The 18,566-nt window shown below is 40.2% G+C and overlaps 1 protein-coding gene across 7 annotated transcripts in view; it reads right to left on the reverse strand.

The window, feature by feature from the left end:
* Window positions 1–18,566, reverse strand: part of PCNT (pericentrin) — a 98,984-nt gene that overhangs the window by 32,895 nt on the left and 47,523 nt on the right. For 5 of the 7 annotated variants that reach the window (XM_062002263.1, XM_062002264.1, XM_062002260.1 and 2 more), the window contains 6 exons: window positions 17,808–17,951; window positions 9,328–9,557; window positions 8,793–8,912; window positions 8,279–8,299; window positions 4,584–4,811; window positions 1,768–1,938 (listed from right to left, as the gene is read on the reverse strand). In XM_062002263.1, the coding sequence (XP_061858247.1) occupies window positions 1,768–1,938; window positions 4,584–4,811; window positions 8,279–8,299; window positions 8,793–8,912; window positions 9,328–9,557; window positions 17,808–17,951 (914 nt within the window). The remainder of the gene's footprint in view (window positions 1–1,767; window positions 1,939–4,583; window positions 4,812–8,278; window positions 8,300–8,792; window positions 8,913–9,327; window positions 9,558–17,807; window positions 17,952–18,566) is intronic. The other 2 variants (XM_062002266.1, XM_062002262.1) reach the window with 1 other exon arrangement.

Here is an 18,566-nt window from a genome sequence, read left to right on the forward strand (position 1 = left end):
GCTATAGGAGACATGTTAGCATTTGATGTTACAAGCAGTAACATAATCATCATTCCCTTCCTCTTAGAAGACAGAAATTAGCAGTGCAGTGGTAACACAGCAATCAAAAAGGTCCCGAGTACTGACTCTTTCAACCTGTGAAAGAGTCAATAACCACCTATTTCTCTGCTTGCAGCTGTTTGAAAGCCTGAGAGCAAAGAGCTACTTGGCCACCCACAGCTTTTATCATCTCTTGACTTTATGGGTAGGGAGGTATAGGTGCTTTGGGAATTAAAAAGGCTTAGGGGCTCCTGAAATCAGACTTCATAAGAGACATGGAACTTCCATTCTGTAGAAAATTAGATTTTATCACCTTACTGCTCTTCAAAAAAATGGCATAAAATAAACTGGAGGATCACCCACATTTTTCTTCTTTGCACATCCTAAACTGGACTTTATGTTTGTGCATTACAGATACTATAACAGGTAATATTACATAAACACGTAGCAGGAGGATGTGTATGTATCTGTGGTATAAATCCAATAGAAGTTCTAAACAATGTTATCAGTTACACTGCATTGCACCTTATTCTGCCACAAGAGCTCAACTCTAATAATCTCTGGATCACAAAATGAAGGTCAGATGACATAATTATGGGTAATTGTTCTTTCTATTCTGACGGGAATTATTGCTTGCTCTCAAAGTCAAACAAAAAATGTATCTACTTTCTTCTTCATGTCAACATTGGAAAAAAAGGAAAAATCAGTTTACAACAGATGCTGATGTGAGTCATCACAAGACAGTTTCTGGTGGGAGGGGAGATGGATGGACAGAAGATGACAAAACAGAACAAAGCAATACAGACAAACGTCAGTTAACACCAAAGCATAGCAAATACTGGGCAAGAAGGCTGGGCCAAGGCCAATGCCATGAGTTCCAATAAGGCCAAGTGCCAGGTCCTGCACTTGGGCCACAACCACCATCAGCAGCGCTACAGGCTTGGGGAGGAGTGGCTGGAAAGCTGCCAGGCAGAAAGGGACCTGAGAGTGTTGGTTGACAGCCAGCTGAACAGGAGTCAGCCATGTGCCCAGGTGGCCAAGAAGGCCAATGGCATCCTGGCCTGTATCAGGAACAGTGTTGTCAGCAGGAGTAGGGAGGTGATCATTCCCCTGTACTCGGCTTTGGTGAGGCCTCACCTCGAATACTGTGTCCAGTTCTGGGCCCTTCTCTACAAGAAGGACATTGAGGTGCTGCAGAGGATCCAGAGGTGGGCTACCAAGCTAGTAAAGGATTTGGAACAGCTGAGGAATCTGAAACTGTTTAGCCAAGAGAAAAGAAGGCTCAGGGGAGACCTTATTGCTCTCTACAACTACCTGAAAGGAAATTATAGTGTGACAGGGGTCGGTCAATTCTCCCTAGTGACAAGCAACAGAACAAGAGGAAACTGCCTCAAGTAGCACCAGGGGAAGTTCAGGTTGGATATGAGGAGGAATTTCTTTATTGAAAGGGTTGTCAGGCATTGGAACAGGCTGCCCAGGAAGGTGGTGGAGTCACCGTCCCTGGAGATGTTTAAGAGATGGTTGGGTGTTGCACTTAGGGCTGGAACAAAGGCTGGACTCTATCTTAAAGGTTTCTTCCAGGTTAAACAATTTTGTGATTCTATGATTTACTACACCACCAGTCACAGGTTGTTTAATGAACTAAATTTCTAGTTACAAGTTCGCACTAAATGTTTCTGCCATTACAGGAGTGACTTCGAAGTGTACAGTACCTTACAAAGCTCTTACCTCTCTCTCTTTGCTCTGAAGTGCCTCCTGCTCTGCCTGCAACTGCTCCTTCAGCACTGGGGTAGTATTGTCATCTGAGGGGACTCTGTGCCTCGCCTCATCCAATTTAGACTGCAGGGCGGAGATCTGAAGCAGGTTGTTATACTGTTGCTGTTGCAAGGCCTCTTTATCCTGAAAATTTAGAGTTTTTTTAACACTAGAATTAATTGTTGTTAATATACATACACACCTAACCAGAAAAACCCTGCCAGAATACTACTTCATCCCTGACAAACCCCACTACAAGAAAAAAAGTACATAATCCCAATGGCCTATAAAGAAACAAGAATTCAAAACACCTGAATGTTTTTATCTCACTTGAGTATTTACTCCTTTATTATAACCTACATTTACCAACTTCTGAAAATTTAGCATTCAGGAACATATTGTATTTTCTCAGTTACATAGCATTTTATATATTTATAACCTAAATATCATCTTGTGACCATTGCCAACGTTGTTATAATACCTCATATTTAGCAAGCTAAATTCAAGAGGTGGAGATTAAACTTAATTTAAGAGATAGCAAGTTTTGGGTAGCTCAAAAACCTACTACTAATGTATCATGTTAAGTCAGAATGTGAAGCATCAGCACTATTTTTCTGTCAGAGCTGCAATCTGTACAGGTAACAGTTTTACTGTTTTAAAAACTTCTCCTTTGGTACTCCTTCTCTCACAGTGCTTCTCAGTCCAAGGAGGAAAGCTTCACTTGGGAAGCCATCCAAACAGCAAGCATAAGTACCTGTACTTTATACAATAAAGGAAAGCTGAATGAGAAACCCAAGGCAGTAATTGTCTCTGCTATTCAACACTTACACTGCCCATAGCTCAATACCTCCAACAGAAGGGTTATTTTAGACACATAACATTTATCAAAAAATTATATGAAATGTGACCCTTTTTTCTCTAATCAAAGCGAGCTAAGACAGAGGAGTACGTGGAGAGCATCTTGTGCTCTTAAAATGAAAGAAGTATCAACTAAAGAATTAAAAAATAAACTACAAGTCAATACTGCATGGCAACATCAAAAGAGCATACCCAGAAACAGGGGCTTAAAACAGTTGACCAAAACTTCACATCCACCCTAAAAAGGCCATCTGATTTCAGCCACCAGCCCCTAGCCAGTCTCGTTGGCCTTTTATCCAACTGTGGAGATGGCCCTGGCACACACAGCACACAGGAGAGGAGATTACAAAGGGACAGGTACGTAGTGTACAAAGCTGTGTCACTCATGCAGGCAGGATAAAAACCAAATGCAAGAATTAAGAAAGTATCACCTGCACCCTTTTGGGTAGAAATTCACCTATCAACACAATCTTAAGGGTTGGAGGGGACCTTGAAAGATCATCTAGTACAAATCCCCCGGCCAGAGCAGGGCCACCTAGAGTAGGTTACACAGGAACTTGTCCAGGGAGGTTTTGAATGTCTCCAGAGAACGAGACTCCACAAAACATATTTTTGTTGATCCTGAAGGAAAATATAAAAACGCTCCTTGCCCTCACATGAAACTCATACTAATCAGCTCAGGCATCCCGCTGCCACACATGAAAGGACACACATTAACAACAAAACCCAAGCAACAGCAGAGCCTTTTTTATAATTTACACTAACTAAAAATAAGACATTAACCACATCACCTTGATGACTGACAAAACCTCTCCTGTAACAATGTGCAAATGCAGATTTCTGTGGTACTGGGCTGCCTTACCTGAGATGTTTCTGCATTTATAGGACAGCAGAGCTGCGAGTGTGTGAAGCTCATGGTGTCAGCATGGCTCTGCACACACAAGTTAAGTTGCTCCTAGGTCTCTCTAGTTGCTATGTTTTGAGGTTGCTACAGTGACCCAGCAAAACCAAGTGGCAATCCAGGCAAAAATCAGTTTTTCATAATGGACCTTCGCTGCAAAACCTTTTTCTGCATGCCCATGCAGATGAGGCATCTTCTTTCACCAATACTAAAACGCATAGGACAGCAGACTCCGCAAATGAGCCCCACTTTCAGCACCTCAAGCCAAAGGATCAGCAATTCTCCCAGAACAGCCCTAAGCAAAAGTGTCAATGTTACATATCAACAACCTAAACAACTGAAGGAACTGCACGGGGAGAAAACAAAGACCTACTCCACACACATGGTGGCTGGATAAACGCTAGCTGTGAGTTTATTCAGTATTCTTCACAAAAAGATACTGCTCCATATTTGAAATTACTCTTCCAAGACCTATTTCTTATCAGCACTAGCCTCCATCATCTGCAATACCTACATTTTTCATACTTGGGAGACAATAAAAACTTGTAATTGCCATTCGCAGAGTGTATTTTTACAGAAAAACAACATGACATGCAAATATTCTCAGAGCTCCATTGGCACTTACCTACTGCACGAAATTGATTCAAGATAAGCTATTAAAGTGCCTATAGTTGGCCTTGTTTAAAGCTAATTCATTAGTTTCTTGGAAAAACAAAAAAAACCAAAGCAAAGAGTCTGAATTTGCCTTATTTTGGATTTCTAAGTAAGGCACACAGAGACATATAGCTTCAGATAGCAAAAAGCATTTTCATGACAACCATCAAAAATCAGTCTCCATATTAAACACGCTTAATGGTTCGTAAAACCAGAGTTTGTTTAAAACTGTGGCTGTGATACCTGCCATTAATTAAGGCAACAGTTTAACTCAACGCTACATGCCAAGGATAGTCTCAAACAACACTCTAATACACTCATTGATGACACTGTCTGCATATTGCCACTCCCATTTAAGTAAGTATTTAAAAATTACTTGTTTTAATTCCGTTTCTGCTTTCTTCATTTTCTGCAGCTGCTGTTCCAAGCCATGTACAGTCTTCGAGACTTCAGCACTGCGGTGCTCCAGTTCTCGTATCTGTGCCACCAGCTTTTCTATCTCTTTATCACGAGCCGCAATTTCTTGGTGGTTTTGCTCCTTTTCTAACAGCAATTTATTGTAATCATCCATCTTCTCTTTTATTTCTGCTTGCAAAGATTCCACCTATATAGAAATATCATTATGCAGATATTCAGGCTATGTAACAAACTTTCAATTCGAAGTGAGAGCAATTTCATGGCAAAGCAGGTAGAGTTTTACTACAGACTAAACAAGTGCTAACATCCCAGATGGAAGTAAAACTACAGGTGGACAGAAAGGATGAAAAAGTAACTTCCCGAAACCTTGCTTTCCAAATGCAGAAGCCATTAAATACTCTTGATACATTTGATTACTCTCTCTTACTATTTGCAATACTCTTGCAAAATACTGGACGAAGGCATATTTTCAAGGCCCAATGGTCATCAAAAGGGGGCCTTGGGAGGTGTGGTGTTTTTTGTTTGCTCAAAGTTTTAAAAACCCCAAGATAACATGAACTATTACTAGTAGCATCAGATGTATTCCTATAACATCTGAACCCTCTTCCATTACTTCAAGTAGTTCCACTTTAAAGGAAGATACCAAGAGTAGAACAATAGATATGCAACATAGCATTCTCAATGCCTGCAAATCAGAGAGATTCACAGCAGTTAACATAGAACAAGTAGTCTTTGTTCAAAACTAACTTAAACATGAAGAGGATAACAATTTTGTGTTTGAGCTCACTGAGATGGTGTTATGCACAAAGCTGCAGGAAAAAGGTCGCTCATTCATCCCAGTAATTAATGTGAAGGCAAGGCTAGGAGCTTTAGTGGGTAACAGAAGCAGGAGAGAACCACGAGTGACAGATAGACTATGTCAGAAGCAATAAAGTCCTTAAGCACATCAAATGCAAGCTCAGATAGGAAAGCAATGGGAAACCTTCTGAAGGAGAAATAATTTGGTCAAGCAAGATGAGATTTTATGAAAGAAATGCTTTGTTTGTTCATTAATAAATGTCTGAATGTATGCAAATTCCACTTTGATATTATAAAATATTTTTTTGTATTAATATAGAATTTTGTGTTTTCAAAGTATTGTACAGATATTACTAAAGCAGAAAAACACCCTCTAGCAAAATACAGATGAGAGTTTAGTTAAATTAATAAGCATGGAGGGCATCACAGACTAGTTAAGAATACTAAAAATTATTAATATTACATTTTCAAATGCTTACAGGCACATATACATTTCCTTAATTATGTGTACATCTTATTCCGTTCTCATTTCATCAGGAATTAATCAACTGTTAAGCATAGTGCAGGCCCTACAGTAAAGCCTTTTGGTACAGAAAAACCGTTTAGAGGCCTAACACTTTCTAATGCTACATAATTTTGGCATCAGAATCCCAGAAACTATGACATTTTCCACATGGAAAGTGTGGTTTTTAACATCATGTTGTTAGAAAGCTACTGTTGCCATCATGTAGCTAAGAAAACACTTCCACAACCTTCACCCTCATAGCACACTCTCAGATGGGGGTTCCCGGTACCGGTCAGCACTCTTCACAGAATAATCCACTCACATACACCTAAACAATGACTATGAACTTGTTATAACTCCTACATGCAGAAATTAGAAGTTCAAGTGAACTGATTTGTTTCAGAGCGAGGAAAGGAATTGCCGACATTTCAGCTGCACTAAACAACTGAACAACAATATCTAAATCCTGACCTTTTTTTTGGCATGGACTGCACACATATCTCACCCTACCCATAAGTGTCATCTGCTTAGTTTTTTACCTTGTGTGCCTTTCTCCTGTTAAGTTTCCATCCTTTCTGAGAGAGGTTGCAGAGTTACAACAGCTACTCTTAATTTTTTCAGGTACTCCTCTTTACTAAGCCACGAGCACAGTAGTAACTAACTGTCATCTACCTAACATCTTGGACAGAAAGCAAGCTGCAGTCTTAACAGTTTGACACATATCCTTTATAGAATGACAGAACCATTGAGGTTGAAAAAGACCTTTAAGCTCATTGAGTCCAACTGTTAACCCAGCATTGCCACAGCCACCACTAAACCATGTCTCCAAGCACCATATCTACAGGTGTTCTACATACCTCCAGGGATGGGGACTCTACTTCCCTGGGCAGCCTGTACCAAGGCTTGATTACCCTTTTGGTGAAGAATTTTTTACTAATATCCAACCTAAACCATCCCTGGCACAACATGATGACTCTGTATGCCGAGGATTGCCACAGAGGTGTACCTTCTGGGTACAAACAGATCTTCAACAAGTCATGTGGCTTTCAAAACAAAAATCTTGCCATTCCTCTTCTGATCTTTGCCACAGAGTAAATAACATGTAAGTTGTGTGTGTGATGCACTTAGAAAAATGTAATGCCAGATAATGCCATGCAAGGAAATGAGAACCCAAGACTAATGCAGAATGATATGTAACCACGCTGCTTCTTAAGAAGCCTGATGAATTCATGTCAGAGGTTACATAAGGCAAGTGACAGTCAGGAGCACTCCAGCATGGAAAAATCACTCTATCATAGATTACAGTGTTCCTACAAGATTTTCTTCTCTAATACCAAGGCATCCAATTTCATAAATTGCACGTAAATGAAGAGATGGAAATAAAATTAAGTAGTATATACACTGAAGTTTTATTATGAGCAGGACCACAATCAAAAGCTGAAGGCTAAGGCACAGCCTATCATCATAAATCCATTATCTTTGTTTCATATTCCAAATCTCAACTTCTCTCATGTCAAAAAGCTCTTCTACGGTAAGTAACTTCCTGTAACACATCTGAGCAATAAGCTAGGATAATCAGAATCATAGAATGGTAGGGTTGGAAGGGAACTTTAGAGATCATCTAGTCCAACCCCCCTGCAGAAGCAGGGTCACCTAGATCAGGTCGCATAGGAACATGTCCAGGCAGGTCTTGCAGACCTCCAAGAAAGGAGACTCCACAACCCATGAGGGCACATTGCTGGCTCATGTTTAGCTTATTATCAATCAGGACTCCCAGGTCTCTCTCTGCAGAGCTGCTCTTCAGCAGTTTGACCCCCAGCCTGTACTGGTGCATGGGGTTATTCCTTCCCAGATGCAGGACTCTGCACTTGTCCTTGTTGAACCTCATGAGGTTCCTCTCTGCCCAGCTCTCAAGCCGGTCAAGATCCGGCTGAACGGCCACACAGCCTTGTGGGGAAATCAGCCAGTCCTCCCAGTTTGGTGTCATCAGCCAACTTGTCATCAACCCATCCAGGTTGTTGATGAAGATGTTGAACAAGACTGGCCCTAGGACCCATCCCTGTGGAACTCCACTGGCTACAGGCCTCCAACTCGATTCTGTGCCATTGATCACCACCCTCTGGGCTCTGAGAATGAAACAGTTATGTACAGGAAATGAAATCAAAAGCAGTTCCTCAATTCTTGCAAGAGCTCTGCCATCCTAAAATATGTATCTGTATTTCCAAGTTAAGCTGAAGCTCCCTTAACATATCAAAAGGTAGGAAAAAAAGCCACACTAGATCTAATTAATAGAGGGTATTGAAAAGAAAAGGAAAGAAAATTTAAAGATATGTTCATGCTGTTTTCCATACCTGTAGAATCAATTCATAATTCTGTACAATGTTCATTTATGTGAAAAACAAAAACAAAAAAGCAAAAGTTAGTCTTTGAAACCAAGCATTAAACAAATGAACATGTGAAGTACTGATTTATAAACCTTATATAGGACATGGCATGCAGACAAAAGAACATATCTCATTACAACTAGTATAGCTGGAAAAACTAAACATGTTTAGAATTCAGAAGTTCAAGTGTGCTCTGTAGAGTAGTGTCTTTCTCCTCAATTCATTTTAAAGAGACTAACAGGCTGAGAAATTCTCTGTAATGCACATACAACGCTTCTTTCCGTCGCCATAAGAAATAACACAAGTACATGCTCACTGCCTAAACGTAGTCCAGTCAGCTGGGGGAAAACCTGCTTGCTGGGTGACAACAGAGGAGGAAAAAAAAAGTCTCCCAGGACAACAGTCCCCCAAGACAACAAAGCTTTTGGTATTCCACTACAGTAAACAAACTCCTTTGGCCACTAAGTGTGATTTTACTCACCCTATACTCCCTGGGCTCTCCTGAAGTCTGTGATTTTGCTGAAAGTTTTAACTGTTCTTCCAGTTTCCGAATCTCCTGCTGAAAATCATCACGTTCATGTTCCCGCTCTATAGCTTGTTCCTGTAAACCCAGCCAGAGGTAATGAAAATATCTCTGAAAATAAACTTTGCATTTTGTTAAAAGAGAATACAAGAAAAATCTGGGGTTTATTTTTACAATGAAGAAACTATGCTCACTTAAAAATAATTAGGCCCTGTCAGTAGTCCTGAAGGCATAGCTAAAATTACAAGGAAAGACAAAAAAAACCCCCCTTTTCGACTCCAGTGTACCTACTAATTACAAATAGATTTGGAATAGGAATTTTAAAAACTACCTTTTTTTTTTTTCCTTTTACAAGACTAGAATACCAAGGTCTTAATTTCAAACAAAAGGAAAGTGGCCTATTTTAGGAACCATCTTCCAAGTCTCAGTCACAAACTAGGAGAATTATTTATAACCTCCCAAACCATGGAAACGTGGTACCAAGGTTGCTTACATCCATGAATTGCCGCTGGTTTTTAAGCTGCTTTTCAAGAACTTGAATTTGCTGTTTTAATTCAGCAACCTCCAATAACTGTGTAGCCAGGTCTTGATTACTATTCAGCTGTTCTTCCAGTTCCACCTCCAAAACTTTCATTTGAGAGCGTAAGTTGGAATGGTCCTTTTCTGCCTGACACTGAAGCTCTAATTTCTCCTTTGCTAAAAGTTCTACTTCCTTGAGTAGACCTGAACAAGAACAGAAAAATAACAAGAAAGTTGTCAATACAGGGTACAAAAATCAAATTGAGTTTAAGCTGAGATTAAATTTGGATACTCTGGACAACATCAAAACCATGGGAAAATGTCCCGAGGTGGTCTCTAAGAGACACAAAAGGAAGTGGGATACTTGACTGCTCACTGTGTTTCCAAAAGACTACCTTAAGATGTAGCAAAGGAGGACATCAGCATCTGTTTTCCATCCTAAAGTGAAACCTGGTTGGAGATACCTTAGGCACACAGAAAGCTTTTATCTTCACTCTTGGAGACCTCACAATTCCAGAGTGTCCCATCTCAGGCTTTCAATTTCCCTCTCTGGGTCTTTGCCCTCTCAATCCTGGTTCCACACTCCTCCTGCCCCAGAGGCTCTTTACAAACTACCTCAGATCCTCAATCCTCTAAACTCCCCTCATTCCAGATGCATTCCATCCCTCAGTTTAAGCCCTACACCCCACTGTCAGCCACCTAGTCTCTGATATCCATTCTGCCAACTGCCTCATCCCCCACTATTCTATCCTAAATCCTTGCAACCCCTTCCACCCTAACTTCCCACTTCAAATCTCTTCCCAATCAAGTCATCCGATACCGAATTCTCAATTTCTCCAAACTGTGGTGCCGAGATCCTCCTTAGACCTCCAACACCCAGTCTCAGGTCAGGTCTCCTCTGCCTCACTCCACCCTGGACAATGCTGCTGCTGTCTACACTGTCAAGTTAGCATCCAGTCCATCTTTTCATCAGCCACTCGTGCCCAGCCCTACCCTGAAGCTACCTGCTACGAGAAGGCAAAATTAATCTTTTTCTCTGGACCTGAATGGGGATTAGAATCCAGAGAAAAACCACATTTATAGAAAAATAGACCATTTCTAAGGCTACAAGGAGAAGAAATACCTGGGAAAAAGATGACACATATATGCCCTATAGAGAGTGCAAAACAAATACCACAACTATGAAAACATACATAGCTCAAGATTATTTATGTTATCAAGAGCTGGTTTATACCTCAAACTGTGTTTTCAACCAGTTGGATGCACTGAATATACTGTTTAGGAGACCCTAAGTGAGATTCTGCTGTGAATGTACTTGAAGCAAAACTATTTTAATGTGAATATAGCTAACATTAACAGGAAAATAGAAGTCTGGCTATTTTGTATTTCAAGCAAGGTCCTGTAAGAGTTCTTTATTTTACTTTTCAAATGTTCCATTATTCGTCTTAAATGCTTTCAGTCACAGAGAAAAGGCTAAGTCTATGATTCCAACAAAGACCTTAACTGGCCGTTTAGTCCAGTTCCCAGAACCAGGCAATTCCCTTTTCCAAGTATGATGAACTCCATTCACGACTTCTGACCTGACATAATTTTAAGCTGCTGTTACAAACCTCAGAAAACAGAAGCAATACCACAGTCTCCTTACATCTTTTCTAGTGCTTTACTATCCCCAGGTATTTAAAGAAATTTCTACACGCCCTGAAGTAAGCCAAGAAACATGAACACAGAAATAAGGATGAATATAGAAAAAGAGGATAAGCATCACAAGCTTAGATTGATGCAACAGCATTTACACTAAATATTGGGGCAAATATCATCACAGTAAGGATAAGGAGACTGCAGAGCCTGGGCAGCAAAGCAGATTTTGTTTTGGGACAAAAACATAGATTAAATGAGCTCTGGAAGTCCACAGCAACCCTGTGATTCCTTGATTTAGTCACCCATGTCTCTTACTGTAGCAACCATACTTTCTCTGTGTTAAGACAATATATAAATATGCAAGATAGAACTCATAGGTGAATTGCACAAAAGAAAACTGAGCAGATATGGATCTGTACTCAATTCTTTAACCGTTTGTCAGATTTGCTAAGAACCCATAGTAGCTTTTGAAATGAAATGAAATGGACACAGAATTGCTCCAGCAACTTGAACTCTTCAAGACATGTAGCATACACATACACTGCCAATGTAAGAGCACAACACACACCAGCAGAAGGAAAACAAACCAGTTTAGTATGTAGTTCCTCTAGACAATATGTGAAGAGCCCAGCCCTCCCTTACAGATGGGTACACTTGCACAGGCTTCTCCAGATGTGTTCAGTTTGCTATTGGCTGATAAATACAAGTCATAGGATTAATTAAGGCTTTTGAGGAGCTGCTGGAGATATGCACAGAGATTATACACCTCAAGAAGTTCTAGTCTGGGTAAGTACTTTCTGTGTTTGAGCGATAATCCACAACCACATTCTAGCTATTTTTCACTTCAGACACTAATTTTGCAAACTCACAGTTGCCAAGAGTAGTATCTCTGATGCCTGTATAACAGCAGCTCTATCATTGTGGTGCCACACTCCCTGCCTTTTCTACCATAGTCCTATAATAATCACGTGAACTAAGCTCCAAGATTCCCCATCAAGTGTTCACGAAGTTGTGGATGTAACTCAGGCTCTGGCAGAATGCACACAGGTTAAAGAAGAGTCTCCCCCAAAAGCAATTTCTCTCACAACACATTCGGAGCTGTCACAGCCTCCTGTCATCACAAGATGCAACAGAGCAAATTATCCAGGGCTGAAATTAATTTATTAACTGAAATTAATTATTTAAGTCCAGTTAAACCATGACAATGGTGCACAGATGATGGCAAAGCATAGCATGTACAGATCTATGTGCACCCACAGGAAAGGCACATATGTAGTCTGATCTCCTGAGAAAAACACTACCACCTTTGTTAAAACAAGCAGAGGATTTTTCTGTCTATATCCTAAGAAATGTAGCCATTAAGGAGGCAACGGCTTCTTTTTAGTGTCAAAAGGAGCACCATTGCATTCTGAGGAACAAAACATTGATTAGATAAAACCAAAATAAACAGTCTTGACCATTTCAGACAAAAATGCAAGTTAAGGGAAACAAGTAATGAGGCTAATAGGTCCTATGTTGATTTGAAAATGTTGCATGATAGCAAATTTTGGCAGTCTCAGTAAGAGTAATCTGTTTGAGCAACTGTGATTTTTTTAAGTACCTGTTCTGCAACTGTATAGATATAATTTTGAGCACCACAAATAGATCAGATCACAGATTTGTTTCTTAGTAGAGACAAACCTGATACTCATTAATCCTACTTCAAATCATGCAATTCCCCAGCACATCCCTCCCGGCTCCCAAGATCATCATTAGCAAATGTCAAGCTCCACTCTAAGTGCATTTTATTAGTGAGGTCCTTTTACTCACATTAGTACTCCACATCAAAAAAAGGGAGGAAGCATCAGCTTTTCAAGGAATAAGCCATGTCAATCAACTCCAAAGAATCTGATTTTTATGTATCATATTTTCCACACACTACAACACTTACAAACCAGAGGAAGAGTACTACAGATGGCTGAGGCAAGAGAAAGGAGACGAATTTTAGGGTACTTGCAGCCAATATAATGTGAACAAGCTGTAATAAGCTGCTGCAAGAGCTGGACTGCAGCTCCAGGGAGAACGTCAGTCCTCAAATGTACTTTAACCAGCTAAGGTGGACATTCCCTCTCACTGAGCAGGCAGCAGCCAATTTCAGGACAATGAACTGGTTACCAAAAATGCAACACAAAATTGTGTTAGAGGGAGATTTGAATGGAAATAAAGATTTAGTGTCAGGCAAGACAGCCCACTGCAGCTTTTTCATTCTAACGGGAATTTACCTAGATAATTCTTTTTTATTTACCTGAGGAACTTGGTTTACCCAGCTCACACCTTTTGGGGGAAAGAAGGTCTAGAAACATTTATTCTGTGCATATAAACACAATTCATCTAAAAACATAAGACTACCTTTTGAGTAGACCACAAAACATAATCACAGCAGCTATAAATTTCTCTGATCTAAAAGTTTGCTACTCTGCAGTCAAGCCTGCACACTTTAGGAGGGGGAAAAAAGCCACATTCAATTTGGCACCTAAAAATTTTACATCAGCATTGAACTTCCAAAGCCAGTGTAAAACTCTATGGATCCTTCTTGCTTGTTTTTAGTTTCATCTTTTTCCCCCATAATTATCTTTCCTTACCATTCTGCTCTCCTAATTTTTTCCTATCCATTTCAAATGCATGTCTCTAGTCTCCCTTACACTTCACAGAATCACAGAATGGTAGGGGTTGGAGGGGACGTTTAGAGACCATCTAGTCCAAACCCCCTGCTGAAGCAGGTCCACCTATACCAGGCTACACAAGAACATAACTTCCTTCAGTTCTTGCTGTATTTTTCTTTATTAATCCTCCTTTAAATTAACTTATTTTGACAGCCCACTGTGTATTATTAGAAGCTAACAGCAAGCTTGGCCCCCAAAAGAAAAATGGAGCTGGCAAACACAAATATAATGACAATATAGTGCCCTTCAAGTCTAATGGCAATTAAACATTCCCTTAAATATTGATCAGTGAAATGAGTAGTCTTTCTGATTTGCTTCTGATTTGCTTCTGATTTGCTGAATTTGCTTTCTGATGCATTACAGAAGTCATAAGTTTGTGGGGATTTTTTGCCAAAATGCTAATCATTCCAGTAATTTATCTGGCTGTTTATAAAGTACTATTCCTCTTGTTAAAATTGAAAAAAAGAACTTATCAATTCGTTCACTCAGTGTTACAGCAACACAATCCAGAAAAAGTCCACACACATCATTACAAACCTGAACCTCCTTTTTGTGCTACATTAGCAAGAGGTGTTCCTAGAAATCAAAACACACAGACATATACAAGAACATGACATTGTGATCCATGCCATCTTCTATATCACTAATAATTCATAAGCATTATAGATAGTACTTATCTTTTATCTGGCAAAACCACATTTCATCTTTGTTATGACACAAAGTTCCTGATGACATTGTTGATCTGTGTCTTCAATTGGAGTACACCAGCTACAGAAATGGTTTTATCCTATTGTCATGTACATTTGTTGCAACATTCCTGGCTGGTAATTTATGCATTTTCTGAGATAATCAATATTACCTGTTTGCAATTTTTCCCATACAGAGATGGAATAATTAATGTCTCAAGCTCCCCTCTAGATTCCTTGCAGGGGATTCAAAGCAGGATTCAGTCCAGCAGGACTCACTGGCACAGACATACAGACTTTGTAATCTGCCCTGTGTTTCCACAACACACAGATGTACTTCTGTTCAACGCATCACAAAATGATTTTGTGTTTCCTGTGGGACATACCACTGGATGCCATAAGCACTGTTGTAAAGCAAGCACAACACGCATTTAGTTTCAGTTAGTCCCTGTTTTGTTTATTTTCTTCTGTCTTTCCCCTGAGGAAGAGGGGCCTTCCCCCACCTCTGCCTACTGGGGCAGACAACTGTGGGCTCTGTAAGCCAGGACAATATGTCAAGACCATTGTTCAGTTTTCTCTTAAGTTAACAGTAAAATATTATTAAGATGCATATGAGAGGTCAGAGGCAGACACAACTTTTAATACTAACATATGTACTATAATTTTTAAAGAAGCCTGTACCAATAGGACAGGATGTGATAGTTTTAAACAAAACACAGTGGATTCAAACTAGATAGAAGGAAGAAATTTTTTATGAGGGTTATGAAACCCTCAAACAGGTTGCCCAGAGAGGTGGTAGATACCTCAACCCTGGAAACATTCAAGGTTAACTTGTTTGGGGCTCTGAGCAACCTGGTGTAGCTGCTGGTGACAGGGCTAGAAGACATGTCTTAAGAGAAGCAACTGAGGACTCTGGGTATGTCTAGTTTGGAGCACAGGCAGCTGACAGGGTGACCTCATTGCTCTCTACAGCTTCCTGAAGAGGAGATATGGAAAGGGAGGTGCTGGTTTCTTCTGCCTAGTATCCAGTGATAGGACTTGTAGGAATGGTTCAAAGCTTTGCCAAAAGAGGTTTAGACTGGATATTAGGACCAAGAGGGTGGTCAAGCCCTGGAATAGGCTTCCTAGAAAGACAGTCAATGCCCCAGAACCATTTGTACAGTACCCTTAATACCATGGTTTAATTTCAGGGCTGACCAAAAGTTGCTGGGCAGTTGGACTAGATGATTGTTGTAGGTTTCTCCAAACTGAAAATATTCTATTCTATTCTAGTTGAAGATGTCCCTGCTCACTGCAGGAGGGCTTGACTAGATGACCTTTAAAGATTCCTTCCAACCCAAACCATTCTATGATTTTACGTACAACATAAGGAGTTTGATTGCACTATATTTGAAAGATCAAGTGCAGAGCCAAAAGGAAGAACACAGAAGGATAGCAGTCCACAACAGTAGGACAATAGTAAAGTCAAGAGTCAGGAAAGAAGTAAAAAGCAGCAAGGTGAAGAGAAGGCGAGGTGAGGAAGCAAGAGGCAGATGAGAACTGCAGAGGAATGACAGAATAAGACTGAAAGTGAGGCAAGAGCCTAACAACAGGCTCCTGAGAAAGAGACGTACAATTGCAACATATAGACTGTCCAGTCAAACACAGCCCTCCTACAGAATTTGGGTCCATATGCTGAAACCTAGAGTCTTTACAAGTCCTCTACCACTGACAGTAGAGAAATTCACTAGAAAACTGTTTCTTGCTGCCTTTACTTTTTAACTAAGCATGCACTCTGTACAACTACCTGTTGTGTAGCCTGTTCAGGCAATAAAGATCTATGCAACATAGTTGAAGCTGAACATTGTGGTGATGTAGCTGAAGTCAGTGTAATGTTGGCTTTAGCAGGAAGTGAAAGACAGTGGTCCCAAACGACAAAATTCCTACTGACAGATGATACAGAGAAATTCACTTATAGAAGTACTAGAATGGCATTAAGGCTGCAAATTCAAGAACTCAAAACTATATCATGGTGGGTGTCAGGAGGTTGGGACATCCATTTTTTCTATTGTAGCTAGCAACAGGACAAGGGGTAACGGGATGAAGTTGGAACACAAAAAGTTCCATTTAAACATAAGAAAAAAATATTGTACTGTGAGGGTGAGGGAGCCCTGGCACAGGCTGCCCAGGGAGGATGTGAGTCTTCTTCCTTGGAGGTCTTCAAGACCCACCTGGACATGTTCCTATGTGACCTGATCTAGGTGGACCTGCTTGAGCAGGTGGGTTGGACTAGATGATCTCTAAAGGTCCCTTCCAATCCTACCATTCTATGATTCTATTCAAACAATTAGATGATTCACAGAATCGTCATTAAGAACCAGTATAACCTAGTCTTGAATTCCCACGTAGTGTAAGTCACATAACATTTCTGAACTTCCTTCTGTGAATCAAAAAAAACATCTTGCCAGCTATATTAAACTGAGATTCTTTAGAATCTTTTATTAAATCACTGTTTATTATCACAGCACCAGCCTCCATTCATCGCTACTAGATTCCATCCAGTATGCAGAAGAGATCCACCCATCCTACTTCACTTCCCTACACAAACTCCCTATAGTTAGTTTACATTCTACCGCATACTCTGTGGGGCTGAGGGAGTGATGGAGCAGAAGAGTTACATAGATTGCTTACTTGCATCTACTTATCTGAGTTCAATTCAGTATTTCAGTGGCTGTCTGTAGCTTCCAGAATCACTTGTTACATAAAAGTTTAACATACTTGTCTCACCTTATCCTCTCCAACAACACTGCCTCATTCATCTTTTCAATCCACATACTTTCCTCTAAAAACCTAAATGTAGTTTGAGTTTGATCATTAAAATCTTTCCACAGTCACCCTTACTGTGTTTTGACAGGACAAAGCTGGGGAGCAGAGGAAAAGCTTATATATGAAACCAAGTACACATCATCACCACAACTTGTTCATAATTCAGACAACCTTCCAGGAGCGTTTTATTTCTTCCATTATTATTAAGCTATCTCCTCAGTTTTGGAAGCAGTCCAAAGGCTTGAAGCTCCAACTCTTTCCTTTGACTGCAGTGCCAAGAAAACAGCTTTTAAGTTACTAACTAGATGCTAATTATCTGTTGCAACACACTACCTGTAGATAATAAGGCCTCAATCTCGGACACTTTCCATTTCTGACTAGGCATAAGACTGCAGCAGCACTCTGGACTAACAGTACTATCATCTTATTAGCACAGAACCAGCTACTTTATTCCATTTCTGCTTTTACAGGAAGATGCTGCTAACCTCTGCACCAGGATGAGCTGCTCACTACATCGTCAAATCACAGACTGATGTTCTAAATGGGTTATAGGAACGCATTGCAGCGTGCCCTGACTATAGACAGTTTTGTTTTCCACTAATAGTGTCATACCCACTCCTCACCAAGAATTGCTTGTTCCTGGGTTAGTTCCTGAAAGCGTTCACGCATATTCTCCAGCTCCACAACAAGGCGACGTTCTGATTCCTCTTTCAGATTCAAGGCCTCTTCCAATGCAGCTTTTTCTGCGACATAGCCTTCGATAATGCCTAAAATCCCAAGTCAGAATGCAAACAAAGAAATAGATGGCAAAAAAAGCAGCAGCCTGAAAACACAAGTCAACAATTTTTTTGCAACAATAGGAGGTGACATCAAAAGGAAGAAGTCTAAGACAACTTAAGCTAGGCTTTCTGAAGTACCTTAAGGAAAAAAATGTACCAGTTAATGTATCCTAACAGATTTTATGAGGCTACCATGTCACAAAATGCCTCCAAACATGTAAAATGTGTATAGGGATTGTTACGCCTTGACAGGCTGAGATCACCTCACAACGCTGGACAGTCTGACATTCTCTGTTGGAGGCTGATGTTCAAAAGAACAGAATCTCCAAGAAGTAAGGGTAAATGATAGATCTGGAGCCTAAGAAGTTTAGGAAAGACTTACGGAAAGAAAGGAAAAGGGATTTCGGAAAAACTAAATAAGCTAAAAGGAAGATGACGGAGAAGAGGAATGAAAAGCAGATGCTATGATTAGGGAGAGCAGCTCAAATTGAAGGACACAGAAACCCTCAAAGACTTTCCTACTTAAAGGCAAAGATCTCAAGTTGTGATCTTCACAAAAGAGAATCAGACCGACAATATGCACTCTGTGACAGCCTCAATATC

This window comes from Colius striatus, chromosome 9, assembly GCF_028858725.1.
Source record: "Colius striatus isolate bColStr4 chromosome 9, bColStr4.1.hap1, whole genome shotgun sequence".
NCBI classification, from domain to species: domain Eukaryota; kingdom Metazoa; phylum Chordata; class Aves; order Coliiformes; family Coliidae; genus Colius; species Colius striatus.